This window comes from Hyperolius riggenbachi, chromosome 6, assembly GCF_040937935.1.
Source record: "Hyperolius riggenbachi isolate aHypRig1 chromosome 6, aHypRig1.pri, whole genome shotgun sequence".
Lineage (NCBI taxonomy): Eukaryota > Metazoa > Chordata > Amphibia > Anura > Hyperoliidae > Hyperolius > Hyperolius riggenbachi.
Genome location: NC_090651.1, coordinates 253,156,838 through 253,181,769, shown reverse-complemented (window position 1 = coordinate 253,181,769; position 24,932 = coordinate 253,156,838). Strand labels below are relative to the sequence as shown.

General features: G+C 44.3%; 1 protein-coding gene across 1 annotated transcript in view; it reads right to left on the bottom strand.

Moving 5' to 3' along the window:
- The window catches only part of GPR157 (G protein-coupled receptor 157), a 74,449-nt gene that overhangs the window by 15,566 nt on the left and 33,951 nt on the right, over positions 1 to 24,932 (bottom strand). The window contains exon 3 of the mRNA XM_068242780.1: positions 4,531 to 4,744. Coding sequence (XP_068098881.1) covers positions 4,531 to 4,744 — 214 coding nt within the window. The remainder of the gene's footprint in view (positions 1 to 4,530; positions 4,745 to 24,932) is intronic.

The following is a 24,932-nucleotide window of genomic DNA, read 5'->3' as shown; positions in this document are numbered from 1 at the left end:
TTGCTGCATCTAGTATATAATTATTTAATGTATTTATAATGCACCAACATATTACGCAGCACTGTGGACATGGTAGCAAGGTTACACAACATAAATAAAAAGTTATAAAAAGCAAACAGGGTACAAGATACATGATCATGCGATTTGGGTATGGTTAGGCAGGTCCAGTACATGTTTTAATAGTAATAAATTACAAAAGTTGCTTAATAATACTAACAAATATTTAGATCATGTTTTAACCACTTAACGACCAGCCAACGCCGATAGGCGGCGGCTGGTCGCACATGTGTTTCCATGGAAACGAACGAGCGGCCGTTTCCTATCAGTTCACGGCGGGGGGGGGGGGGGGGGGCTCTGTGAACAGTCTGGGAGCCTCCAATCGCGGCTCTCAGGCTAAATGTAAACACCCGGGGACGTAATACCTGGTGTTTACATTGTACGGCGCTGCTGTCACAGCAGTGCCGTAAAGGAGATCGGCGATCCCCGGGCTCTGATCGGCCGGGGTTCGCCGCCATCTGATAGGCTGATGCCTATCTGAGGCGGTGCAAGATGGATCGCTGTCCTGTACCGCCCATAGAGAGAAGGGGAGGGAGGGAAGGAGAGGGAGGGGGAATAGCGCTGCGGAGGGGGGCTTTGAGGTGCCCCCCCCCCCCCCCCGCAACGCACAGCAAGCTGGTGGCGATCAGACCCCCTCAACAGGACATCCCCCTAGTGGGAAAAGGGGGGGGGGGGTCTGAGTCCGATCGCCCTGCCTGCCACCTGATCTGTGCTGGGGGCTGAAGAGCCCACCCAGCACAGATCATTGAACATTTCTGTGGTCCTTAAGTGGTTAATGTAAGTGGATATCCCTTTAAAAGACAATATCTGGTTTACTTGGAAAACAATCAACTCTTTTTCCATGTCTTCTGTGGTCATTTTAAATTGAGCAAAGGGTCTGCTCCAACCATTTACACACAATGGTGCTACTCTACAACACACCACTAGATGTCAGTAGTAGATTTTATTTCAAAACAAATCCAAAAGTGAATATCAGCAGTGTATTGAAGCAATGTATTTTATTTTAGAAATTTTATTGTATTTTAGAAATGTATCTAAATGTATTGCCATTTAAGGAGACACTGAAGCGAAAAAAAATTATGATATTATGATTTGTATGTGTAGTACAGCTAAGAAATAAAACATTAAGATCAGATACATCAGTCTAATTGTTTCCAGTACAGGAAGAGTTAAGAAACTCCAGTTGTTCTCTCTATGCAAAAAAAGCAATTAAGCTCTACGACTTTCAAAGTCGTGGAGAGGGCTGTTATCTGACTTTTATTATCTCAAGTGTTATTGAACTAATTACTTTTCTTCTGCCAGAGGAGAGGTCATTAGTTCACAGACTGCTCTGAAAGAATCATTTTGAATGCTGAGTGTTGTGTAATCTGCACATATTATAGAACTGTTCAATGTTAGAAAAACCACTATATACCTGAAAATAAAAATATGAGAATATTTTCTTTGCTGCTAAACTTCTAGTAATTATTCATAGTACACAACCAATTCATTATATCATATTTTTTTTCCGCTTCAGTGTCTCTTTAACTCAAGTTATTCAAGTTACCTATGACATGAAAGCCTCTGGATCCTCCAGAGGCTTTCCACATCCTCTTTTCCTCCTTGAGACCACCACCGCTGCCCAGTACCTTCTGATAGTATGCCCCTCTTTGACCATGTGTGCAGTGGCATGGAGCTACTGAGCATAATCATGCAGTCGCAGTGAACTCATGCTTGTACTCAGTGGGGAGTGTGGCTACGAGAACCTATTTAACAAGCTCTTGTCAGATGTTCAGAGGGTCCGTGCATGGAAAAGGTAGAGTCGTTGGGGACACGGACAGACTAGACTAGATAAGTATGTTCCCTTTATTTTATTTTTTTCGTGCCACCTCGGGTTCACTTTAAATGTTTGTCAAACAATTGGTTGCTGGTTCAGTCAAGGGTAACTGTGGCTCCCTAAGTAGGAAGAATACATTCAATGAAGGAAGAGCATGGAAACTGCCTTAAAGCTAACCTGAACTGAAAATTAAAAAATTCAAAATAAACATACACAGGTCATACTTACCTCCTGTGTAGTCTACTCATCAATCTCTGCAGGAGCTGTGATTTTGAAGTGTACACGAGATGAAGTAATGTGCAGCATTTATAATTATCTGTGGTTTCCTCCAGCCCCATGTGCTCCCTATAGCTATCCTCCCAGTTGCTTCCGTTCTTCTTCAATCTTCGCCGGTAATTGGGTCCCAGTCGTGCCAGTCAGGCTGGTCTGCGCATGCGTGGCAGCGTGTGCAACAGGAGCATGAGCAGTGCAGCCTGGCCGGAACCCAATTACCGGTGAAGAATGAAGAAGAACAGAAGCACCTAGGAGGACAGATAGGGATCCCATGGTGCACATGGGGCTGGAGAAAGCCACAGATAAGTATCAATGCTGCACATTACTTCATCTTGGGTACACTTTGAAATCGCAGCGGCTGCAGGGGGAAAGGTTTATCAGCTGTATAAGTATGAAGGGCATGTCATTTTCAGCATCTTGAAAAGTATTCACAAAAACATATTGGGCAGTATTAAGCTTAGGATTTTTCAGTCTGGCTGGAAGGAACAATACAACCTGAGTAAGGAGATTACTTCACTCCGTTCATTAAACACTGGCAGGTGGAAGGATGCCAGACTGCACAGCGAACTGCCACAGATCTTTAACTCTGTTAAGCATGGCTCGAGCCTAAACCCATCATGTAATCCAAATGCTCCAAGTTCAGAGGGGGAAAAAAAAAAAAAAAAAAAAAAAAAAGAAGAGGTCCTTGTACAACAGAGTGCAGGTATCACTGCAGTAAAAATGACTCTGTATTATGAAAATCAGTAATACTGCATGGAAAATTCACCACAGGAGCAGCCTCCTACTGTGCATGCACTTCCAAATAGCTGTTTAGCTCAAGTGTTATCCACCAACAGAACATATGGATGGCACAGTGGCATAGTTGATAGTACCTTGCAGCCCCCGTTCCCTGGCTCAAATCCCAGCCAAAGTACTAGCTGCAAAAAGCATGTTCTCCCTTCTGAGGGACAGTTCGTGACAAGACTACATTTTTTTAAAGGGCTGCAGAAGATGTCAGTGCTATATAATCTCTGGATCTTGACAAAGCTTTGGCATCAATGTAGCATAAGTTAAAGATAAGGGGACAGGGTTAAAGTTAGGTTAAGAGTGAAAGTTAGAAGAGTAGGATAACATTAAAATGGATAACAGTTTATCTGTTGCCCTGAAAAAAATCATATGGTGCTGGAAGACAACGATATTACAAAGTGGGTTAGGCCCAGTTCACATTGGACAAAAGAATAAATAAATCCAGTCCATTTAGCGGAACTAGAACGGACCCCAACGGAGATGCTCCATTAAAAAGGGATTGTTTCCGTCTGTTCCACTGAACGAACCACAAGTTTTGGCGATTCAGACCAACAGATGTGTCGCATTGACCATGCGCTAAGGGACTGGAGGGTCATGGATGGAATACTGATGGCTTTTAAAAACTGATCTGTGCCATGGATTAGTTTTCCATCCATGCCAGTGTAAACTGGATCTAATTTAGTGAGCCTATCAAAAACTCTGTGACTATTCCTACTGCTGTCATGTATATTTTAGTTAACTCAGTTAAGCTCCATACTCACCACCTGATGGGTCCAGCGACATCCCCTTGACGACGGTCATTCAGAGACAACTCTTCCTGCCAATGGGTACGCACAACGTCACACGTCAGGCGTAAAGAAGACTCTATTAATTGTGGTACTTTGCGCGGGAGTTGTCGGGAATGTAAACAATGTGCCGTGCCAGTCGTTCTTGTGGCACCACGCTAAGCAACATTTGTGTGGTCATGTGCCTGTACCCAGGTCACAAAAATGCAAAATCGACCGCTTGGCACTCAAAAATAAATAAATCACCGGTCAAAAAAACCACTGGTTGAAAATAATTGGTAAAATTGCGATGTGGGCACATAGCTTTACTCAAATGCTGCTCGATCTTCCATATGTTGGAAGTGAGCTTGTGACAGTCTTGAAGAAAAATCTAGAATCAGTACAGCTGTTCCATAGAGATGTTTCATAATCCATCATGGCAGAATACTGAAACAACAAACAAGCAATATTGTCTGACTAGCATTGTTCTTCCCATCCCAAGGAACAACTCACTAGTCTTATCTGTCACCTCTAGTTTCCCTCCTTTCTCCATGGAACAGTTCAGGCTTGCCTCAGCTGAACAGTGTGCCTGTACACTTTGGAAACCAGTCACCTGAAGTTATAACCAACAATCGATCTGGGATAAATTTTTTTGAGCATGTGCATAGATTTGAACATGCAGCAACCCACATAAATCAGGCTTTTGTTTGCATTGAAAACAATTTAAAAATTGATTACATATTCCTCTCTGAATAGTGGTTTTAGGTCACCCCGAGCTGCTTGGTTATTCTGTGGAATAGATGTACAAAGAGACATTTAGTAAACAGTACCTACCGCTCTGCCAATGTGCTTCTTTATTTGAATGTAGAGAAAAGGCAGGACAAGGTAAGCCAAGATTTCCCACAATTTCCCAGCCAGCAGCATCCACATCAGCCGATCCTCAGCATCTATGTTGATCCAGCACCAGCCCACTGACACATAGGATGCATCGTAACCAATCTTCTTCAAGCACACCGCTGCCACTGTAATGACCAGTGGGACCCCCCAGCTGTGCCAGAAAAGAAACAAGACAAAAAAGTGACCAACATGACTATCAAAGAAGATGAAGGGCAATACATAAAACATATGGCTTAAAGTCATTGGGATTCTATTTTTTTTTTAAACGCCAGATACTTGCCTAAGGAGAGGAAAGGCTTTAGGTCCTATAGAGGCTTCCCTCTCCTTTCCTGGTGCCCTTGGTGCTGCGCTGGCTACCCCGTTTGAATCCCCTGCCGTGGGGGACTTCGGAAGTCTTTGGGAGCAGAGTCCTCCTGAAGACAGACTGCTCCATACTGCGCACACACGAGTGCGCGAGAGAGATCGCTCGCACGTGCACAGTATGGAGTGGTCCGTCTTTGGGAGCACTTGGGCTTCTATCGGAAGCTTCACTTTTTCTGGCTCTTGCGTCCCCATGCGTCCCTCTAAGCGTATGTTACGCTTAGAGTGATGTCACGTAAACAAACTCATGGCTGCCATCTTGTGGCCAAAATGTAAAACTACAACTAAATGAAAAAAAAATAAAAATCAACACATATTAACATAAAAAAAATTACTGTTTACATCCCACCCTCCCAAAAATACCCAAATAAAATGTTTGATATAAAAAAAACAACAACATTACAATAAAAAAAAAAACACATGTAAATATTTACCTAAGGGTCTAAACTTTTTAAATATCAATGTAAAGATGAAATATTTCTATTTTTTTTATTTTAAACTTGTAAATAGTGATGGATGCAAAACGGAAAAAATGCACCTTTATTTCCAAATAAAATATTGTCCCCATACATTGTGATAGGGACTTAATTTAAACGGTGTAATAACCGGGACAAATGGGCAAATACAATACGTGAGTTTTAATTATGGAGACATGTATTATTTTAAAACTATAATGGATGAAAACTGAGAAATAATAATTTTTTTTCCGTTTTTTTCTTATTCTTTCTGTTAAGATGCATTTACAGTAAAGTGGCTCTTAGCAAAATGCACCACCCAAAGAAAGCCTAGTTGGTGGCAGAAAAAACAAGATATAGATCAGTTCATTGTGCTAAGTAGTGATAAAGTTATAGGTGTAACGATTGTGTAATTCTTTCCGTGGTCAGCGCACAGGATGCGCGCTGACACTGAGGAAATCCTCCACAAGCGTATAATCTGAGAGAACCCAGCAATGGTGCTATGCACCTGTAGAGGGGAATTCCTGCCGGCAGATGGAGCTGTGGAGTGCAGAGGAACAGATCCTCTGCACAGCCACAGATGCCAGATAGGAATTGTACGGGGGGAAGCTATGCAAGGCAAGATAGCCCTTAAAGAGAGAGCACACAGACAGGGTGTATGTGTGTCCACCGATCTAGTCGCCACCCAGCGACGATGAACACACAACCGTGAAGACCAGGTGGTAAAGCAATCGCAAGAGATGGCGATTGCTAACAGCGACACAAGACTGAATAAGCACAGAGAAGGAATGTATGTATGTCCACTAATCTAGTCGCCAACCAGCGACGGTGAACACACAACAGTGGAAACCAAGTGAGAACGCAATCGCAAGAGATGCGATTGCCAATGAGAATGACCACAGGGACAGAATGTATGTGTGTGCACCAATCTAGTCGCCAACCAGCGACGGTGAACACACAACAGCAGAAACCAAGTAGGAACGCAATCGCAAGAATGGCGATTGCCAATAGTGACACAAGACAGAGTAAAGGTTAAACACAGGAGCAGAGAGAAAGGCACAGCATATCATACAATGAGAATGACAACGAAAATAACAAACGCACTACCTAAACGCGGTCACCGCGTGTTAGGTGCAACAGAGACAAGCGCGTTTACGGCGCGGTCTCCGCACGATAAGCGCAACAGAGACAAGCACGCCACCCTGACTAACGAATGAACATAAACGAACAAATAACAGGAACGCTTGCTAAACGGCTGCCTTACTTCAGGCAACCGCAAACGTTTGCTCCAGACAGACGAACGGAAAACAGGAATAGGTCAGATAAGATCCACCGCTCTTCCGCCAGAGCGAGTGCGATCCGGGTTCAGGGACAGGACAGGACAGGAAGGATCCACTGCTCTTCCGCCAAAGCGAGTGTGAACCAAGTACAGAAACAGAGCTAGCAGGATCCACTGCTCTTTTCCACCAGAGCAAGTGTGATCCAAGTACAGAAACAGAGCTAGCAGGATCCACTGCTCTTTTCCACCAGAGCAAGTGTGATCCAAGTACAGAAACAGAGCTAGCAGGATCCACTGCTCTTTTCCACCAGAGCAAGTGTGATCCAAGTACAGGAATAGGCCTAGCAGGATCCACTGCTCTTTCCGCCAGAGCGAGTGCGATCCACGTACAGAAACAGAGCTAGCAGGATCCACTGCTCTTTTCCACCAGAGCAAGTGTGATCCAAGTACAGGAATAGGCCTAGCAGGATCCACTGCTCTTTCCGCCAGAGCGAGTGCGATCCATACGGCAAGACAGACAGAAGGAGTAACCAGTAGCAACCGCCGCTACGGTAAAACTCCAAGACATAGACTAGAGAGATCCACTGCCACTAACGCTAGGGCAAGTGCGATCCAGGTTTTGGACCAAACGATTTACCATCGCCAACCGCTGGCGACAGTGCAACCGCAAAGACATGACAGAACAGGCAATACAGATAATACAACCTGACTGCACTAATGGGAATGCCTAGTGCAGTCCCAAGGTATACTCTAAGATAATCTTAGCAAACGACAGCAAGGCTGACACTCTGGGAGTGTTGCAGGAACAAACCTTCATGACCAGCAAAGGACTCTGGGAGAACATGGTATTTATACTGCAAGCCTTCAGAGGAGGCAACTAGGCAATTTGCATAACCAGTATATGCAAATTCCTCAGCAGCAGAGCAGGTCTGAAGCTTGCAAAGCAAAGACAGGTCTCTTATCCAGAGACCTGCATACCACAGGCTTATGGAATGGTCAAACAGCTGTCTGCCTGTGCAGACAGCTGAGCGGATCATTACAATAGGCTAATGAATGGGAGGTGAACATTGCTCGGATGCATAAAGTAAAAACGACTGAAGGCTGAAGTGGTTAATGAAACGCCAGGATCTCCCAAACAGATCAATACAATGTCCACAAATAGTGATATATATTCCTCTACTCCATTCAGATCATAAATTATATTACAAGTGTAAATTAACCCAGCAAGGGGCTCCATCAACACGGGGACATTGCTATCTTATTACTGTCATTATCTAAAAGTGAAATTTGTGAATTTATCTCTAATCTTGCTTGGTTTTTTTTTATTATTATTATTATTAACCACTTGCCGACCAGTGGCTTTCTGGCTGATCTGTGCTGCGTAGGCTTCTCCAGCCCGCAGCACAGATCAGCAAGCAGCCAGGGCGATCAGACTTACCCCCTTTTTCCCCACTAGGGGGATGTCCTGCTGGGGGGGGGTCTGATCGCCGCCGGCTCTCTGCGCTTTGCGGGGGGGGGGCTCTTCAAAGCCCCCCTCTGCAGCGTTTTCAGGGCTCCGTCCCTCTCCCTCCCTCTCTGAGCTGCGCAGGACGGATATCCGTCCTGCGCATTGTAGGATAGGCTTCAGCCTATCATATGCCGATGATCCCCGGCCAATCAGAGGCCGGGGATCGCCGATCTGCCTTACGGCGTTGCTGCGCAGCAGCGCCGTATGATGTAAACAGCGGGGATTTCTTCCCCGCGTGTTTACATTTTGCCGGCGAGCCGTGGTCGGCGGCTCTCCGGCTGTTCAGGGAGACAGGCTCCGTGAACAGACATGGAAAGGCCGCTCGTTCTTTCCATGGAAACTTGCAGACGACCAGTTTACGCCAATCGGCGTTAGCTGGTCGTCAAGAGGTTAAGAATTGTAATCCATTTTGAAAATTCATACCAAATGATAATTCTTTAAACACTTCTTCTAACCCCAGATATCCTTCTCCTACAGAATCAAATGAATCATTCTACCGTTATTAAACTGTGGATTCTGCAGATTAGGAATAGTCTTTTATGCTGGGTACACACTGAGATTTTCTGGCCGATTTACTTTCAGATCGATTATTTCCAACATGTCCGATTTGCTTTCAGATCGATTTCCGAGCATTTTCCAATCTATTTCCGTTCACTTTAATAGGAAGTCGATCGGAAAGCAAATCGGACATGTTGGAAATAATCGATCTGACAGTAAATCGGCCAGAAAATCTCATAGTGTGTACCCAGCATTACTGTATATTTAGTTAGGATTTCTAGAATAAACAGTTTGATCTGTGTGTATTAACCACTTCCCGACCGCCTAACGCACAGAGGCGGCCGGGAAGTGGAGCCCTGAAGGACCGGCTCACCCACAGAGGCGGCGGTCCTTCTAAGGGCATGGGCGGAGCGATCGCGTCATCCGTGACGTGATCCTCCGCCCGGGATCGTTACTCGGGCATTTTGTCTCCGCTCGCCGGCCACTTAGAGCCGGCGAGCGGAGGAATCCGCATAATTGCCCAATCAGAGTGTATAAGGCACTTTGTTAGGTAAACAAAGTGCCTTATACGTGCTTCCTCCTCGCCTCGTGGTATCATTGTTCCAGAGACCACCAGCGAGGAGGAAGCACTTGTAAGTCTCACTGCACGCAGCTTGATTTTGCCCACAGCCTCCCTGATCACCCACCCCAGGCCTCATACCCCCCCTGATCACCCCAGCAGACCCCTGCCCAGCACCCTTGCACCCCTGCAAAACCCCCACCCACCCCACCTGCCACTAACTAGCGATGCTGCCCTTTAGTTTAGGTCCCTAACTGCCTCCTAATCACCCCTGATCCCCCCCCCCTACCTTTAGATCACCCCCAGACCCCATCCCAGACTACCCCCCTGTATACTGTATACATCTGTATACAGCTACCTTATCCCCTGATCCCCCTCTGATCACCTGTCTATCACCTGTCTATCACCTGTCCATCACCCCTTAGCACCCCCACCCATCAGAGCAGACCCTAACTGCCCCGCGGGGGTAACCGATCACCTGCCCAGGCCCTCGATTGCCCTCATACCCCCCTTCTGATTACATCCCCTGCTCTTTGTTTACATCTGTCCTCCCCAGCGATCACTAACTGATCTGCGATCAGTAACCCCCTGTGTCTGCCTCTCATCAGATCAGGACTCAGTCTGCCCCGTGCAGGCTCCTGATCAACCCCCCACCCCCTCAAATCGCCCTCAGACCCCCCCCCTAATCACCGTCCAAGTGCATTGTATTTGACTGTGCTGCGCTTGTATTCGATTGTGCTGCGCTTGTATTCGATTGTGCTGTAATTGTATTTGATTGTCCCGTGATCGGCTTCGATTGCCCCGTGATTGTTTGATTGCCTGAGACCCCACTTCCCACCACACCCAACCCCACCCTCCTCCCCACCACACCCAACCCCACCCTCCCCCCCCCACCACCTTCCGAGTGCATCAGATTTGCTTGTGCTGTGATTGGAGTAGATTGTGCTGTAATTGTATTTGATTGTCCCGTGATCGACTTCGATTGCCCCGTGATTGTTTGATTGCCTGAGACCCCACTTCCCGCCACACCCAATCCCACCCTCCCCCCATCACCTTCCGAGTGCATCAGATTTGCTTGTGCTGCGCTTGTATTCGATTGTGCTGTAATTGTATTTGATTGTCCCGTGATCGGCTTCGATTGCCCCGTGATTGTTTGATTGCCTGAGACCCCACTTCCCACCACACCCAACCCCACCCTCCCCCCCCACCACCTTCCGAGTGCATCAGATTTGCTTGTGCTGTGATTGGAGTCGATTGTGCTGTAATTGTATTTGATTGTCCCGTGATCGACTTCGATTGCCCCGTGATTGTTTGATTGCCTGAGACCCCACTTCCCGCCACACCCAACCCCACCCTACCCCCCACCACACCCAACCCCACCCTCCCCCCCCACCACCTTCCGAGTGCATCAGATTTGCTTGTGCTGTGATTGGAGTCGATTGTGATGTAATTGTATTTGATTGTCCCGTGATCGACTTCGATTGCCCCGTGATTGTTTGATTGCCTGAGACCCCACTTCCCGCCACACCCAATCCCACCCTCCCCCCATCACCTTCCGAGTGCATCAGATTTGCTTGTGCTGTGATTGGAGTCGATTGTGCTGTAATTGTATTTGATTGTCCCGTGATCGACTTCAGCACTTAAAGTTAGAAGGAATCCGATGCTGTGGCACTGCGCGGCCTAGTCGCCAGGGCTTCCCCCAACGGCTCGTTACCACCAGACTTCAACGGGGGCAGAGGGCCGCCTTGCGTACTGAAGACCTGCTCGCGGTGAAATGGAGGGACAAGAGGGACGTTTACTTTCTGTCCACCATTCACACAGACACGACAGTCCAAATTCAACGGGCAACTAAGGTCATTGAAAAGCCCCTTGTCGTCCACGAATATAATGTCAACATGGGAGGGGTGGACTTCAATGACCAGAGGTTAGCGCCCTATTTAATTTCCCGGAAAACAAGACGCTGGTATAAGAAAGTGTCTTTTTATCTGATTCAATTGGCAGTTTACAACAGCTTTGTTCTCTACAGTAAGGCTGGGAGAACTGGATCTTCCCTTCAATTTCAGGAACAGATCGTTCTGGACATCCTGTATCCAGGAGGTGCCAGGACCCCCCCCCCCCCCCCAGATGCAACTAGCCGACTGCATGGAAGGCATTACGCCTATCAGCTTCCGTGTGCCCCAGGTCAACGCATCCGAAGAAAACGTTGCCGTGTCTGCAGCAGGGCTGGAACAAGGACTGACACTGTTTATTATTGTCCCCGCTGTCCTGACCAGCCTGGCCTATGTGTAGGGCCGTGTTTTGAGAGGTACCATGAGCAGGTACACTATTAGAACCTAGGGAACTCCAGACACAGGAGTAGGCACACACTCAGTGGTCTTTCGCACATTGTCGCAGGGAGAGGAGAGGTAAGCTTGAAAACCAAACGGGTAAGCATAAACGTGGCAAGAAGGATCGGTTTCCATGCTTGATATTGCTGATCTGTCCTGGGTTGGCGATATAAGACGGCATGTTTGAATTTCCCTTGAGTGTGGACACCCCCGGTTTATATGTGATTTGGGCCTATGATGATGCTTTAATGCCACACAGAGTCATCTCTATTGGCAGGCATATTGCTGTATCCTACAGGCATAATGCTGTATACTAAAGTTCTGAGGCCCAGTCACATAAGTTGGTGGCTCACCCTGAGTGCAGGGTGGCACGGGGTGTCTCTCTCCTGAGGTTATCACTGCCATTGATGTGGAGGAAGATCTGCCATTGATGTGGAGCAAGGTATGTTTGCCGTTCATTTTTCCTTTCAGCCCAGAGTGCATTACCCGTATACCCAATATAAGGAGTATAGCAGAAACTCCTAATACTGGCCATACATGTAATGATTGCAGAGACCCTAAAATGCCAGGACAGACTTCACAAATGACCCCATTTTGGAAAGAGGACACCCTAAAGTATTATGTGAGGTGCACGGTGAGTTCATAAAAGATTTTAGTTTTTGTCACAAGTTAGCAGAATTTTTTTTTTATTTTTTTTTCTAACAAAGTGTCATTTTCCGTTTACTTGTGACAAAAAATAAGATTTCCAATGACCTCACCATTACCCTCATGGAATACCTTGTTGTGTATTCTTTCCAAAATGGGGTCATTTGTGGGGTTTGTTAACTGTCCTGGCAAGTGGGCGGGGTGCTAAATTGTGAGCACCCCTGTAAAGCCTAAAGGTACTCATTGGACTCTGGGCCCCTTAGCGCAGTTAGGGTGCAAAAAAGTGCCACACATGTGGTATCGCCGTACTCGGGAGAAGTAGTACAATGTGTTTTGGGGTGTATTTTTACACATACCCATGCTGGGTGGGAGAAATACCTCTGTAAATGACAATCTTTTGATTTTTTTACACACTAACTTGTGACAAAAAATAAAATCTGCTATGAACTCACCATACTCCTAACGGAATACCTTGGGGTGTCTTCTTTCTAAAATGGGGTCATTTGTGGGGTTCCTATACTGCCCTGGCATTTTAGGGGCCCTAAACCGTGAGGAGTAGTCTGGAAATCAAATTCCGCAAAATGACCTGTGAAATCCTAAAGGTACTCATTGGACTTTGGGCCCTTTAGCGCAGTTAGGGTGCAAAAAAGTGCCACACATGTGGTATCGCTGTACTCGGGAGAAGTAGTACAATGTGTTTTGGGGTGTATTTTTACACATACCCATGCTGGGTGGGAGAAATACCTCTGTAAATGGACAATTATGTGTAAAAAAAATTAAAAAATTGTCATTTACAGAGATATTTCTCCCACCCAGCATGGGTATGTGTAAAAATACACCCCAAAACACATTTATACTACTTCTCCTGAGTACGGCAATACCACATGTGTGGCACTTTTTTGCAGCCTAACTGCGCTAAGGGGTCCAAAGTCCAATGAGCACCTTTAGGCTTTACAGGGGTGCTTACAATTTAGCACCCCCCAAAATGTCAGGACAGTAAACACACCCCACAAATGACCCCATTTTGGAAAGTAGACCCTTCAAGGTATTCAGAGAGGGGCATGGTGAGTCTGTGGCAGATTTCATTTTTTTTTTGGTGCAAGTTAGAAGAAATGGAAACTTTTTTTTTTTTTTTTTTTTTTTTTCTCACAAAGTGTCATTTTCCGCTTACTTGTGACAAAAAATAATATCTTCTATGAACTCACTATGCCTCTCAGTGAATACTTTGGGATGTCTTCTTTCCAAAATGGGGTAATTTGGGGGGTATTTATACTATCCTGGAATTCTAGCCCCTCATGAAACATGACAGGGGGTCAGAAAAGTCATAGATGCTTGAAAATGGGAAAATTCACTTTTTGCACCATAGTTTGTAAACGCCATAACTTTTACCCAAACCAATAAATATACGCTGAATGGGTTTTTTTTTATCCAAAACATGTTTGTCCACATTTTTCGCGCTGCATGTATACAGAAATTTTACTTTATTTGAAAACTGTCAGCACAGAAAGTTAAAAAAATCATTTTTTTGCCAAAATTCATGTCTTTTTTGCTGAATATAATAAAAAGTAAAAATCGCAGGAGCAATCAAATAGCACCAAAAGAAAGCTTTATTAGTGACAAGAAAAGGAGCCAAAATTCATTTAGGTGGTAGGTTGTATGAGCGAGCAATAAACCGTGAAAGCTGCAGTGGTCTGAATGGAAAAAAAGTGGCCGGTCCTTAAGGGGTAGAAAGCCCTAGGTCCTCAAGTGGTTAAATTACAAAGTTAAGTAGGCAACGTGCTGCAATTTCTGTGATAATTTTAGCATCATTATTAATGAATTAGGCCTGTATACTGTACCGTAATTAACACAGGGTTGGGTCCTAATTAGGTTTTACTATTAATACAATGCCTCTTTCAGTGTTAACCAGTAATTTTTTTTTTCTAAAGGCTTCACTATACACTTCCAAGAGCTTAAAGGACAACTATCAATAAAACCTTTTCAATATGTCACACACTTCAGTAAGGGCTGGTTCAGACGGACGCTTGCGGAGCGTTTACCGCCAGCGTTCGGGACTTGGCGTTAAACGCTCCCATTCAAGTGAATGGGAGCGTTTGTACTAAGCTTTCACATGCATTTACACGAACTCGGCGTTCGGGTCCCGATTTTCCCTGGCGTTCAAGGAGCCCCTGGAAGCTACATGTAGCTTCCAGGGGCGGTTAACCGCGACGGGTAATGTCCCCCTAGGGGAAGAAAAAACGCGACCGCATCCAAACGCAACGCGAACGCTGCTGAAAGCCCGAACGCATTGCCGCCGCGACACCAAAGAACGCGACGCCTCCAAACGTCCGTCTGAACCAGCCCTAATGCTGCAAGAATGTGTTTCATTACTGATATTATGCCTTCTTAAAAAACTGCACATTTACACTACGTCTGCCTAAGAACAGCAGGTCTGTCAGAGGTGTCGATGTTTCTGGTAGTGTAGTGGACCATAAATTGCTCTACTGTACACACAGTTTTGCTGGCAGCCAAGAAATCACCAGCCTGCAGGCCAGGTTTCTGGTGTGATACGTAGAGGGCGCTTGGAGGGAGGCCCCACACGGGCCGCTTCTCCTCCTCGATCGGAATGAGCAGCAGCTGTGAGTGTAGAAGATACTTCCAGTACTCGCCAGGCACGGCAGTGCACTTCCAGGTTGGTTCGTGAAGTTACACACTAGCGTTGGTGCAGGCTGGGGGATCCTGGTCCAACACTAGCCACAAACGCATTTCAGCGGTCTCGGCGGCCTTTCTCAAAGCATGAGGAGCATCGGGTGGCTCAGGCGTGAATGCTGTATGCACGTTTCATGTGCATAACACATACTGCATTGTGCGATTTGTGATTATAAAGCCAGCTACATCACTGCATACCTGGGTTTTACTACTATCTATCTATCTATCTATCTATCTATCTATCTATCTATCTATCTATCCACACACACACATACATACATACATACATACATACATACACACACACATGTAGTCTCACAATATTGACTATTCTTATTAGTATTTTACAATTTTATTGTGGTTTGGTTGCAAACACATTGATCCTGGCAACATATGATGTGTTTAATTGCATGAAGTGAATTGATTACTTATTAAAATGTGCTTATCAGCACCTATATTCCCAGCGCTGTTGTTTATATATAACCCCGATTTCTGGTGTATCCAATAAGAACTTAGTTCCAGAGAGAGAGCTTTATGATGTTACTGATAAGGATTTCTATGAAGCCTCTTGCAATATATGTAGGGATTGCCAGAGAAGCCTTATGGCTGGTACACATCATTTACCATCAGACAGACGGGTCAAATAGATTATTTCCAACAGGTCCAATCTGATTTCCAACCAATTCTATACAAATCGATCAGAAAATCAATCAGAAATAAGATCGAACCTGTCAGAAATAATCGATTCAACCCATCTGACTGGCAATTGCATGTACCAGGCATTAGGCTGTGTTTTCATTTTATAAATAGGATCTGTTCATACCTGCCAGACAGTAACGGATCAGTAGTAGTAAGCAGACCTGTGCCTGCTGCGATTTTATTAACAACAACAGAGACCGGATTTAGAATATTAACACAATAGTGTTCTGTATAGGAGGACTAAAACTTAACTTTTACTTAATAAATGTTAAAAACAATGGTAATGAGCTGCCATAAAAAACAAAAGTCTGACTAATGATGTTAGGGATATACAGTGGTTTGCAAAAGTATTTGGCCCCCTTGAAGTTTTCCACATTTTGTCATATTACTGCCACAAACATGAATCAATTTTATTGGAATTCCACGTGAAAGACCAATACAAAGTGGTGTACACGTGAGAAGTGGAACGAAAATACATGATTCCAAACATTTTTGACAAATAAATAACTGCAAAGTGAGGTGTGCGTAATTATTCAGCACCCTTTGGTCTGAATGCAGTCAGTTGCCCATAGACATTGCCTGATGAGTGCTAATGACTAAATAGAGTGCACCTGTGTGTAATCTAATGTCAGTACAAATACAGCTGCTCTGTGACAGGCTCAGAGGTTGTCTAAGAGAATATTGTAAGCAACAACACCGTGAAGTCCAAAGAACACACCAGACAGGTTAGGGATAAAATTATTGAGAAATTTAAAGCAGGCTTAGGCTACAAAAAGATTTCCAAAGTCTTGAACATCCCACGGAGCACTGTTCAAGCGATCATTCAGAAATGGAGGAAGGAGTATGGCACAACTGTAAACCTACCAAGACAAGGCCGTCCATCTTAACTCACAGGCTGAACAAGGAGAGCGCTGATCAGAAATGCAGTCAAGAGGACCATGGTGACTCTGGACGATCTGCAGAGATCTACAGCTCAGGTGGGGGAATCAGTCCATAGGACAACTATTAGTTGTGCACTGCATAAAGTTGGCCTTAATGGAAGATTGGCAAGAAGAAAGCCATTGTTAACAGAAAAGCATAAGAAGTCCCATTTGCAGTTTGCCACAAGCCATGTGGGGGACACAGCAAACATGTGGAAGAAGGTGCTCTGGTCAGATGAGACCAAAATTTAACTTTTTGGCCAAAATGCAAAACGCTATGTGTGGCATTGCACATCACTCTGAACACACCATGCCCACTGTCAAATATGGTGGTGGCAGCATCATGCTCTGGGGGTGCTTCTCTTCAGCAGGGACAGGGAAGCTGGTCACAGTTGATAGGAAGATGGATGGAGCCAAATACAGTGCAATCTTGTAAGAAAACCTATTGGAGTCTGCAAAAGACTTGAGACTGGGGCGGAGGTTCACCTTCCAGCAGGACAACGACCCTAAACGAAGCCAGGGCAACAATGGAATGGTTTAAAACAAAACATATCCATGTGTTAGAATGGCCCAGTCAAAGTCCAGATTTAAATCCAATTGAGAATCTGTGGCAAGATCTGAAAACTGCTGTTCACAAACACTGTCTATCTAATCTGACTGAGCTGGAGCTGTTTTGCAAAGAAGAATGGGCAAGGATTTCAGTCTCTAGATGTGCAAAGCTGGTAGAGACATACCCTAAAAGACTGGCAGCTGTAATTGCAGCAAAAGGTGGTTCTACAAAATATTGACTCAGGGGGCCGAATAATTACGCACACCCCACTTTGCAGTTATTTTTTTTTAAATGTTTGGAATCATGCATGATTTTCGTTCCACTTCTCACACGTACACCACTTTGTATTGGTCTTTCACGTGGAATTCCAACAAAATGGATTCATGTTTGTGGCAGGAATATGACAAAATGTGGAAAACGTCAAGGGGGCCGAATACTTTTGCAAAACACTTTAAGTACCAAGATATGATTGAGGGGTGAGCCTCAGAACCCTATAACATCATGGTAGAACATATTTACACTACCCCCACCTACAACCCTGCCGCGATTTTCCCAGACAGGCAGATGTGATAGTCTAAGGCTGAAATGCATCTCCCCCCCCCCCCCCCCCTCAACCAGACCACAACATACCATCGCTGCAGACACTACACTAACCACTCCCCGCTGACAGTTTGTGGTCCAGCTGCAAGTGGTAAGCTAGCATTATACATTTATCTTTGTGGAGCTACTACTTGGCCTTGTACAAGTATGCAGCAATCTAAATAAGGATCATGACCCAGACTTTTGCATTTTGAATCTCAGCCCCAGACTGAGGGATATTAACATTTATTTTGCATTTCTTCCATTTGCAAATTATTGCACCAACTGTTCACCTTCTCATCAATGGGTCTTATGGCCTAGTAATGCTTGTGCAGGTCTATAATCTTGTGCCCAACAAGCCAGCTCTTGGAAATGTTGCTAGTTTGGAATCGGATTGCTTCTGTGGACAGGTGTCTTTTATACAGGTAATGGGTAGGATGGAGGCACCCAATGTGTGTTCTATTTTAGTATTTTAAAATACAAATAAAAAAATTATATAATAAAAAGAGGTAACAGCTTTGCATTTTTTCTGGAAAGTCTATCGTACTACAGGAGAGCGACCATTCAGTATCCAGCAGAACCTGGAGTACCGAGCAGGGACGGTTAATTCCCTGCAGGCCTATACGGTGGTTGCAGGAACTGTAACCCACCTTTGTGAGTATGTATCTATATAATTTTAATCCTCCGTATATCTGACGATACTGCACCACAGGGCCAGTTCTAGACAGGCACATATGAGGGGGCTGTGTTCTATTGCTTGTGTGTGTTGAACATATGAGGGGGCAGTCAGAAATGTGAAAGGGGCATCATATGTACACAGAGTTCGAGCATTTTTTTCCCTGTGCTTATAGTATTTTCCTTGGCCCAAAACACTGAGGATGTAAAACAAATGAATTGTTGCTTTACATAATGATTGTTTAGGCTGTAAGAAGATTGACAGCACCCTGAAACTGAATTGCAGCACGATGGTCAAGACCATACAGTAGGTTAACAGGACAGGCTTCACTCAGAAGCATGGTCATGGATGATGCTCAGCGTCACATCCAGAGGCTGTCTTTTGCAAATAGAGTACAGGCAGCATTGCTCCAGAGGTTGAAGGGATGGGGGCAGCCTGTCAGTGGCGTCCTTAGACTATATGCCATGCACTGCTTTAAATTGGTCTGCATGGCTGGCATCCCAGAAGGACGCTTCTTTTAAAGATGGTGCACAAGAAAGCCTGTAAAATGTATGCTGAAGACAAGCAGACTTAGGGCCTGTACACACTGAAAAACGCAGGCAAAAACGCAAGCGCATGCGTTTTTAAAGTGCCTGTAGTTTTAAAAACGCATGCGCTTTTGCCTGCGTTTTTTGTGCGTTTGCGTTTTTCTTGTAATTGCTGATTGGCTAAAGAATCCTTTGTTTTTTTTCTAGTTTACATTTCAACAGGAATCAGGACATTGCAGAGTCTTCTGGGATACTGACTTCTGAAAAACGCAGGCAAAAACGCAAGCGCATGCGTTTTTAATGCGTTTTTCATGCGCTGCGCTTAAAAAAGCGCAGCAGGCACTGCGTTTGCGGTTTTTTAAAAACGCATCGCACCAGTGTGTACAAGTCATCACGATTTTCATTCTTTTTCAAAAGACCTTGCGTTTTTAAAAACGCATGCGTTTTTAAAAACGCAACGCAAGCGCAGCAGTGTGTACAGGCCCTAAGGACATGGATTACTGCAACCATTTCCTGTGGTCCGATGAGACCAAGATAAAAACTTATTTTGATCATGGATATCCCATGTAAGTAATTGTAGATTCTAATTTATCATTACAAATGGACAATTTATATAACCACTGCGTCAGCAAAATCAAACCAAGGTCATTATAGTAACACCATAGCCATAGGTTCACTCTGGTATAGATGTGACAGCCAGAAATCCGGAGGGTCATTTCCCGCCACCCGCGACGCGCTGCCCATTAAAGTTAATGGCCTGCACCTGTACCATAGTTTACCGTGGTTTGCACAAATGCAGCGTTCTGATCCCAAGTTTTTCCATCGTTTCAGCAGACCCTGGAAGCAACATGCCGCTTGTAGGGTCACTTCTTGCCACGTCTGTCTCCCCCTGTGGGGGTGAAAATCGCCAGAAGGCATTAAATGCTTTTCTGCACTCCTGCAGAAAAGCATTTGACTGACACGCCGGCAGATGCCCATCCCTACCGGCTCTTAATGCGTCAATTTGCCCCATTTGAAAGGGACAGCGTTTCTGCATAAGGACTGCATTATATGCCCATAAAAAGGCTGTTCAATCAACAAGGTGATAAAAAAACCATTTCTGTCTTAAAACGCTGTCAAGGAAACCTCTTCACGCAATAACAGCTGCTTGCATCTTGCAGGCATGCTCAATATGTAAATGAATAGTGTGTAGGCTGAGATAGGTTTAAAGCAAAACACAAAGCACCTTTACTTACTAGAAAGATCTGGCTGAATTTTTTTCTTGGGTTCCAAAGTGGTTACAAGAATTCCCCTTTAGTGGCTGGATGGTGTACTGGTTAAGGGATCTGCCTCTGACACAGGAGACCTGGGTTCGAATCTCGGCTCTGCCTGTTCAGTAAGCCAGTAATTCAGTAAGGAGTTCATTGGGCAAGACTCCCTAACACTGCTACTGCCTACTGAGTGCGCTCTAGTGGCTGCCTCGCAAGCGCTTTGAGTCCGACAGGAGAAAGGCGCTATACAAATACTGCCATTATTATTTAGTGTCTACAGGATATGCAGAAATGCAAGTTCTGTGGCGGGCATTGTGAATACTGCCGAGCTGTATCCCCAGCCTCCTCTTTGATATTGCAGCTGTAGACTAGCAAAGAGGACCTGAGGCAGCAGGAATGTATGAGCAGTCCTTCAAAATGCTGAAAGGGACTGACATCTGTAGAGTAATTAAAGTCTTCTTAGTTGCAGAATATTAGAGTGCAAATGTGCAAGGAAAAGGCACAGTCAGATTACACTGCTGCAAGTGCTCTGTTAAACAATTGTACTAGAAGTTTATATTTTTAGTTACAGTCACGTTTTTTAAACTAGTTATATAATCAGTATCTAAACTATTTTCATATCAGTATGTAATTATCTATGTGTGTGGCTTGCTGTCCATAGTTCTGCTTCAATAATTTCAGCTTTTCTAAGTCATCTTAAACCATGAATATCCTTTAATCCCTACATTGCCAGATAACCACAGCACTGCTCAACCTATGCTCTGCTGGCATTAACACAGCCATAAACTGGAGGTCAAAACCAGAGGATGGTTACTTAGTAAGACTACAGAGAAATAGAGCTATTGTGAGCAGTAACTAAGGCCCACTTCTGATTGGTTACCTACACAAGAAACATGACCACTCTGACTGGATGCCAAGTGCAATTACAATGCATATCTGTACGCTGTATTTTGTAAATAAAGATCTGCAAGATGAAAAGGAGTAAACACAAGAGAATAGGCCGAGGAATTAGGATGCACTGTTCCAGGCTTCTATAAATAGTAGGCCCTGCAGTCAGGCCATCTCAGATTGCGACTTGTGACAAGAGTTTATTTACCTTCTGTGTGCCCTTACACTCCCTGCCAGTCAGGACATGGTCTCTGCACCGCTTAATGTATTAGGAGGACTTTTAAAGAACAAGTGACACCCATGTTAACCTAGAAATAAAAAACACATAAATAAGTAGATAAATACTAGTTCTACTTATATAACAGATATATTGCGCTGTCCACGTTATGGTTCCTGTGAATTTAATAAAGGAAAAGCAGAGAATCTTATTCTAGACAGTTTCCATCTAGGTTAGCTTTAAATGAAGCTAATCCTGACATAATTTCCTCCCTCACTCTTTTTTCTCCTCTTGCTAAATGTGTATTCGTTACCCGCCCTCCTCCCAGAGTCTTCAGACACTCTCACCGAGGCCTATACTAGGAAGTGCACTGTCTTATGTCATTAGGAGGGGGAAATAAAGGGAAGAGGAGGAATATATTATAGATAAAAAGATACTCTAGCATGCAACTGTTTGGCACTGACTATTAAATGGCCAGTGCACCTACAGTATGTGATAACTCCAAACCATAACAGCAGAAAAAGTTTTGAATGCAGGATTAGCATCTTTATCACTTAATAAACTCAGACCAGCTGCTGTTTAAATTTTATGGTGACAATCCCACTTTAAACTCTGCTGTGTAACAAGGACTCCAATATGAAGGTCAGGAGCCAGTGCAGACAAGGATCATTAACGTACTTATCAAATGCTGGCCACACACTGGTAGATTTTTATTAGAACCACTGAAGCTACAAAGAGTGCAGGTGGGGTTAAGCAAATATGACATAAAAGCAGAACTGAACTCAGAACTTCCTTGCTGCGTAATATGTTGGCACTTTATAAACACAATAAATAAAGTACCAGCGGTCTCTGCCTCTTAAGGACCAGAGACCGCTGGTACCAGAAACTGCTGAATAGCTGCACATAACTGCCGCTACCGCTGGCCACCCAGACCCTCAGGCCACCCGCTTTAATTGGCTCCTGAATCTGTCCATCAATTTAAGCCAAATGGGAGTTGCTTGCATTGATGACAGGGTCAGAAGCAAATTAAATCGGCTCCTGACCGGCTCACAGGGCTCTGCTGTTTTAGAGATGGCAGGGCGAGTGAACTGCGGCGGGGACCAGGGCTGTGGAGTCGGAGTCGTAGCAATTTTGGGTGCCTGGAGTCGGAGTCGGGAAAAAAATGCACCGACTCCGACTCCTACTCCTAATGAGTTTGTAACTGTAATTAAAATAGAAAATATGATAAAATGTTCTATTTCTCAGATAATAGTCATTAAAAATAATGTATATATACAGTGTATATATACAGTAATAGCTGTGTTCAGTCCACAAAAATGAAATAAACCAATCAAAATTAGTTATTTGTGCTGATTCAATAAAGCAGTCCCCGTATTTTTAAAGTCAGATATAAATATCTGATTGTGACTGTACAGTATATATGATGTGTACACAGGAATCTCATATATACGAAATAACATCTATGCTGTAAGTATAAAGCCTGATGTGTAGCCGTGTCACTAATAGAGATGGTCAATGAGATGGAAATAATTCTGCATTAATGCTGGTTTAAGCAAATGTATGCACTCTCTTTGCTCATGAAATCAAATAAATTGATATGTTGTTAAAATTTGGTTTGGTGACTATGAATTAAAGGGTACCTGAGGCAAATTTAAAGAAAAGCTTTATACATACGTGGGGCTTCCTCCAGCCCCCTTCAGGCCATTCGGTCCCTCGCTGTCCTCCTCCGCCACCTGGATCTTCTGCTATGAGTCCAGGTAATTCAGCCAGTTAGAGCAGTCTGGCTACGTGCCGCTTCCACAGCCAAGAGCGTTCTGCACCTGCACAATAGTTCTGCGCAGGTGTAGTATGCTCCCAGCGGCGGAGTGTGTGCATGCGCACTACACCAGACTGGCTCAAGTACCTGGACTCATAGCAGAAGATCCAGGTGGCGGAGGACAGCGAGGGACTGATTAGCCTGAAGGGGGCTGGAGGAAGCCCCAGGTATGTATAAAACTTTAATTTCATCTGTCTCAGGTTCACTTTGTTACACAGTAGTACTATACTCTACATATGCTCTCCCCACAGAGCTGCAGGGAATCCACTAAGAATGTTGTGCACATTGAACACAGAGGTGTTGTCTATCACCCATAAACCTTGTTCAGATTGTGCATGAAGAATGTGTAATAGAGGAAGAATCTCCTTATTCCCCTGCAGAGTACCTGCACATCATTCTTACATGTACCCACAGTCACATTGCCTAGGGCCTGATAGAGGTTCTTTGTTGCGGTCTGTACCTTTTACAAGTACTCTTACCAAGGACTAGTTTTAGTCTAAAGGGAATAAATATAGTAGTCTACATATCCTTCTCACTTCAGTTGTCTTGTAAAATTCCTAAGCGTTGGCAGTTAAGAGACGAATTTCACGTTACATACTGTTAATCAACAAAATTGTAATATGCAAATTAGAGGAGTAGGAGTCGGAGGAATCCTAAACTGAGGAGTCAGAGTCGGTGGATTTTTGGACAGACTCCACAGCCCTGGCGGGGACACAGCGATAAGATCGGTGGGAGCAACAAAAGCGTCAAGAACATGTGGCGGTTATGTGAAATCTACGCCCTGGCAGGTATTAGAGCATCAAAACAGGGCGCAGATTTCAATCACCGCCGTCCAGAAGTGGTAAAACAAAAAAACATTTCTTTATTACAGCTGATACAAATCCTGAAATAAGTCTGCACCGTTTCTACTTCCTGATTCATGGAAGAAGACATATTGCTAACATCCTGTGCTTTCAATTGAGTTTATCTGCCTTATCTGCCACGGCAGTCATCTTACACAGGGGAGAGATCAAATTACAACTTGTGATTAGACACAAATGAGTGGGAATTAGACAGGCTAAACTTACATATACACATTTCTCAGTTTTCCTTCAGTCCTGTGCAAGAGTTCAGGTCCACTTTAAGAGTCTCCAATCTGTTGTTTTCAAACATCCAATTAGGTGCAGAGGAAAAAAAAAAAGAGCCCCAACTTAGACAGCCACCTTAAACTGACATCTCTAATTTCAGTCTATGCTGTTTGCCACTATCATAACAAGATCTTTTCAAGTATGTAATTTGGAAAGATTGGCTGTGTGTCCCAGCTCTGTGTAATCACTGTCATCTGAGAGTTACATGCACTTCATGCTGAGTGCCTTTCCAAAGCAAAGGAGAGACCTGTTACCCTGACAGCTTCACAGAATGGCACAGCTACAAGATTCTATTTCAACAATACAATGAAATGAGCTATGACCTTATATTTTGTAAAGGGTTTTTCCTCCTGTAGGACTCATTGCACACGAGCAGCCTGAAGAGAGCTGTGGCCACTAAGCGCATTTTCAATAATTCATAATCCGTTATCCCTGCCATCTACACGCACAGCAAAAAGTAAACCACAGTCCCGATCTTGGAATTTCTATATACATACATCAACCCTGGTCGCCTTTATCCCACCCTACAACTTCGCCATCATGTGTCCAATGTAAATACAGCATTCTGCTATTCTTCCTTTTATTAATATAGTAGAATTCCTCTATAGTAGACTCCAAGGGACCAGGAAAAGTAGCTTACTATAGGCTCAGACACACTATAAGCATTTTTCTGAGCGCTTTTTGGCCTCCAAAGCTTTCTGAGAGCTTTTTTTTTTTTTAAACTGCTACCATTGACTTTCATTAAAATCGTGGTAAAATTGCTTGATTTTAT